Below are 4494 nucleotides of genomic sequence, written 5' to 3' on the forward strand. Positions count from 1 at the left end.
CTCACACATGCACACACAGAAAGAGTCATCATCTTCCAGTGAATTTCAACTTCTCCCTAGGAAATCAGTTCAAGAAATGTTGAGACCCACAGATTCCAATCAATTATCAGCCAGAAGCACATACTACATATTTATTTGTGTATCTCTACTGGTCCCCACCATGGCTGTCCCTGCACCCAGAAGGCTTCATGTGCACTTTTAAACTTGTACCTACCTCTCATTTTAGGAATCCACCTACAATTAAGTGGGAATTCCAAGTTCTAAGCCAGTGTTGTCCAATAGAAATGTGTGTGAATATGTTCTATACCTGCACAGTACAATATAGTAATCACTGGCCACATATGGCTACTAAGCACTTGGTATGTGGCTGCTGCAACCGAGGAACTAAATTTTACATTTTAATTAATTTAAACAGTCACATATGGCTAGTGACTAACACACTGCACAGTACAGTTCTAAGTAATTCCAACCAAGCAGATGCTAGTACCAGAGTAAAAAATGAAGCCTTTTCCGGCTCTCCAGGGGTAAAGGGGAGGTGCTGGGAGAGAGGTGCTATCTTCATTGCTTCCCTTTAACCATGGCCTCCCCTGAATGAAGACATTCAACCACTGTCACCTGAAGATCCCTAGGCTGGGCAAAGACACACTGAATATTGATTGAAGATGCACTGACCTCTTCAAGGAGAACCATGATAAGATGGTCAGAAGAAGCTGAAGACGAGTTTGAGAGTGAGGTAGGGACAAGACAGGACATAACGGGGTCCTAATGGGGTGTGGAATATGGACATTAGAAGACAGGGTAGAGATGATCCCTCCCTGTGGGTTTAGTACTCTTCTTCCCTTTCCCCATCACTGCACATTTTAATAAAAGGACCATTAAGTATCTCCTAGACTAGAGAAAACCTCTCATTCTTGTCCTAATAAACGGAAGTCCAGAAAAGTAACTGAGTTGTCCGGAGCCATCTATTGAATCTGTAGCAGAATTGAGACCAGGACCGTGTCCTCCCTTCTTCCCCTGCAAGCATCATCCTCCTGCCCCAGCCAGGTCCACTAGAGGAAGACAGAGCCGTGGAAGGAGAAGTGCAGGTAGACAATGAGCAGGCAGAGAGAGGCCCAGAAGATGCACCAGCGGAGAGAGAAGAAGCTGTAGCCCGAGCCCTCCTGAGGCATGAGCTTAGGGGCCCCAGAGAAGGCGTAGGTCGCCTCCTCTGCCAACAGCTTCTGGCTGGGCTTCCAGTGCACAATGCCCTCCTGGCAGGCCTCGCAGAACTCACTGCGGTGCGGCCCGCTGTCTGGGCGGCTGGCCACGTGGATGCGGTACTGGCCACCGTCCTCATCATAGCACTGCTCGCGCAGGCTGGTGATGAGGTTGTCCACCAGGCTCTCGATGTTCTCCTCCAGCATGCTGGACTCGTCCTGCCGCGCTGTGCCGCACTCGTAGCAGAGCTGCTTGAAGACGCGCATGCGCACCGAGCCCATCCTCTGGGCCTGGTCCAGGTGCATGTGGAAGAGGATGACCACGTGGGGCGACTGCCAGGTGTGCCAGCACCAGGAGCAGTGGAACCTGGGAGGATGGGAGAGAGGGATGGAGATGGGTCTCTCTCCTAGCGGCAGCTAGCCCTGGACAAGTCCAGAAAGGAAGGGCCCTGTGTGCCTGAGCCTGTAGGGAAAAGCAGAATGTTTACAGCCCTCTGGGTTCCTCAGGGCTCCAGGTAGGCTCCCCTAGAGACTGGAGCAGCACAGTCTCCTGCGCGCCCTCTGGTGGATGCACTAAGAACATGCACCTGGATGCTGCACCGTAGTTATACTCCCCTAATCTGGGCCTTATTTCTCATTTGTGAAATTCAGGGGGACAGTGTCTCCTCTGATTCTGATAGGGAGGTGACCAGCACGTCTCTCTCACGCAGCCTTCCTGCTCCAGGGAGAAGAGGAGACTCCTCTAACCGTGTCAAGCCTAGACCACCAAGAATCCACCGGATGGACAGGTGGAGGGATGATAGGCCAGCAGGAAGAGCACTGCAGAGTTTGGTCCCTGCTCCTTCACAAATAATACTCTCTTTCCCTTGACAAATCACCCCTAGGTCCCACTCCACCCTGCAATAGAGAATGGGAAAGTAGATCCTCCTCGGCCTCCTCTCCACATACATGCATACATGAACACTTACCATGTTGTTTACCCTGGGCTCCCTGGAGTCCCAACCTCAGGAAACATGGAGAGAAGCAGCCTGGGCCTCATTTAGCCAAGCCCAACTCCATCTACCCCTGCCGAATGCATTCATTACCTCCAGGAAAGTTCCTTCCATCCCTGGGATTAACCTCTACCAGGCCCAAAGGCTTTACAGGCAGGCAAGGGTCTATTGGGCTGAATCTTCCATCATTATTGGCCCTCTCTGGGCCCCCTGTATGTTGGTCCTGAAGGACTTCTGATGAGGGACTCAATTCAATCCACCAGATACCACCAAGCACCACATAGCCCACACTGTGGAGTCGAGGTGATGCCAAGCCTGTCCTGACCCCTTCAGCCCACAGACCACAAAGCACAGATCAGTACCTATCACCACCCAACCAGGATTGGCAGGGAGAGCAGCCTGAGTGGTCCTGAGCCAGAAGGGCCCTTACCTCCATGCTGGCCAGAGCTATGGGACATCAGGATTTATGTGTCCAAAGGCTTAGAGGTAGAGTGAGCCTATGCACAGAATAGGACAGAGCAATAGTTCCCCACCCCATGCCTGAGGCCAGCTGGGAGACACAGGTCTAGCTTGGAATAGGACCAGCTGATCCTGAGGCAAGGAGCTCAGCCCTTAAACTCCTGGGTCATTGTGCTGAAGTTTCCAGTCCTTTGCACCCCTTCCACCAGTCAGCTCAGAGGCTTCATGTTCTCAGCCTCCTCCTTTCATACTTTCTTAAATCAAGCAAATCCAGAGTTATTTCCTCTCCCACAAGCCTTAATCCCAAAGTAGCAGATCTAGCATAAGGGGACCTTAAGGATCACCACCTTTTCATTTTACTGAAATGAAACAGAAGCACTGAGAGATCTCTGCCTCTGTCAAAGACAGGTTCACTCTGACATTTATAGGTCTTTGGAGCAAGAATACAAATGTAAATTCCCCACTCACAGCCTGCCTCCTGTTTCTACCCTTTGAGTCATGTTGCCTCTGAGGGACTTCATATATAAACATGTATGGACATCCAGGCCGTGCGTCCACATCCCTAGAACACAGCCAGCTGTTGCCTCCTGTCTTTGAATTGATGGACCCAGGGGAGAGGCCTGCTCAGACCGATAAATAATAGAGTTGGAAAGCACTTAATTGGTTATTAAGGTTCTGCTTTTGCAAATATGAACACTGAGACCCACACAGGGAAAGTGACCTGCCCAGTGTACAAATCAGTACCTATCACCTCCCAAGCAGGATTGGCAGAGCCAGTTTCTAGAACATAGTAAGTGGCCAATGAATGTTTTTGTATTCAAATCAAATTGGATTGAGCTGACTGGTCAGACCTAGGATTAGAGCACAGACACCCCATCCCTAAGCTAAGGCTTTCTTTGGTGATCTCATGGCCTCCTCACCTCAGTTCCCACCACTCTTTAAGAGATTATGAAAGTAAGAAAACACTTAAAATGTCAGAGATTTCGGGAGCATTAAATGCATTACAGTTCTTCAATTACCATGAAAAACAGAGACTCAAAGACAGAACACAACCTGCAGGGCCACCCAGGAGTCAGTGGTACTGCTGGGATTAGAACCAAGGCCTCTTTCACATACCCAGCATTCCTTCTCTGCCCCTACCTTGACCTGACACCAGGATGAGGCTCCACACATCTCTCTGTCTCCACGTGGAAGGTGCCCAGGGCTGTGCTCCAGGGACTGCCTCCCTCCTTTCTGGCTTCTCACCTGCCTGAGGCATGCTGCTCCAGGTATTGCTTCCATCCAGGGGCCAGCTCATTGGGCTTGAGGTTGGGGTCTATGATGAGCTCCCAGCTGTCAGCAGGCTTCGCTACCTCCATCTTCTCATAGAAGACTTTCTTCCACTCACAAGTAGTCAGGCTGGTAGACATGGCCCTGTGGGCAGGGTGGGGAGTTTGAGCTCCACCTGAGTGAGAACACAGAAGCAGCCCAGGTAGGTGCAGAGAACTTCAGTCTCTGTGGTCTGAAAATCTGCATCACCAGGACCAGAAGGAAACAGGACCCAGCAACCTCCTTTGTCACCCTGGAGCCTGTTGCCATGGCAGCTGGGTGGGGCACCAAAAGCCATGGCTGGGGAGGAGATAAGTCTCAAGGGAAGAGGTCCAGGGCCCTGAGCTGAGCTTGGGAAGCAGAGCTGGGTGTTGATACTAACTAACTGAAGCAAGCAGGGTGAGAGGCTTAGCCCAGACCAAACTCACCTCAGCCTCCAGGGGCCTCCAGGAGGCGAAGACAATTCAGTGGCCCTCCTTCATCATCCTTCCAGGCACATTATGTGCTATGGTAACTATGTCACCCTAGGGAGCCAAGAA

The 4494-nt window shown here is 51.1% G+C and overlaps 1 protein-coding gene across 1 annotated transcript; it reads right to left on the reverse strand.

Moving 5' to 3' along the window:
- Window positions 1-1049: 1049 nt before the first annotated feature.
- Window positions 1050-4085, reverse strand: RTP2 (receptor transporter protein 2). The gene is made up of 2 exons (XM_036443767.2): window positions 3893-4085; window positions 1050-1563 (listed from the first exon to the last, which is right to left on the reverse strand). Exons 1-2 carry the CDS (start codon window positions 4054-4056, stop codon window positions 1050-1052), a joined length of 678 nt encoding a protein of 225 aa, XP_036299660.1. The 5' UTR covers window positions 4057-4085.
- Window positions 4086-4494: the final 409 nt, after the last annotated feature.

This window comes from Pipistrellus kuhlii, unplaced genomic scaffold (assembly GCF_014108245.1).
Source record: "Pipistrellus kuhlii isolate mPipKuh1 unplaced genomic scaffold, mPipKuh1.p scaffold_m20_p_2, whole genome shotgun sequence".
Lineage (NCBI taxonomy): Eukaryota > Metazoa > Chordata > Mammalia > Chiroptera > Vespertilionidae > Pipistrellus > Pipistrellus kuhlii.

Bases quoted from the DNA above. Each gene is read 5' to 3' on its own strand.
- RTP2 (XM_036443767.2), bottom strand. From the start codon at position 4,056: ATGTCTACCAGCCTGACTACTTGTGAGTGGAAGAAAGTCTTCTATGAG. The intron at 1,564-3,892 runs GTGAGAAGCCAG...CCATCCTCCCAG, and splicing joins GAGCAGCATGCCTCAGGCAG to GTTCCACTGCTCCTGGTGCT.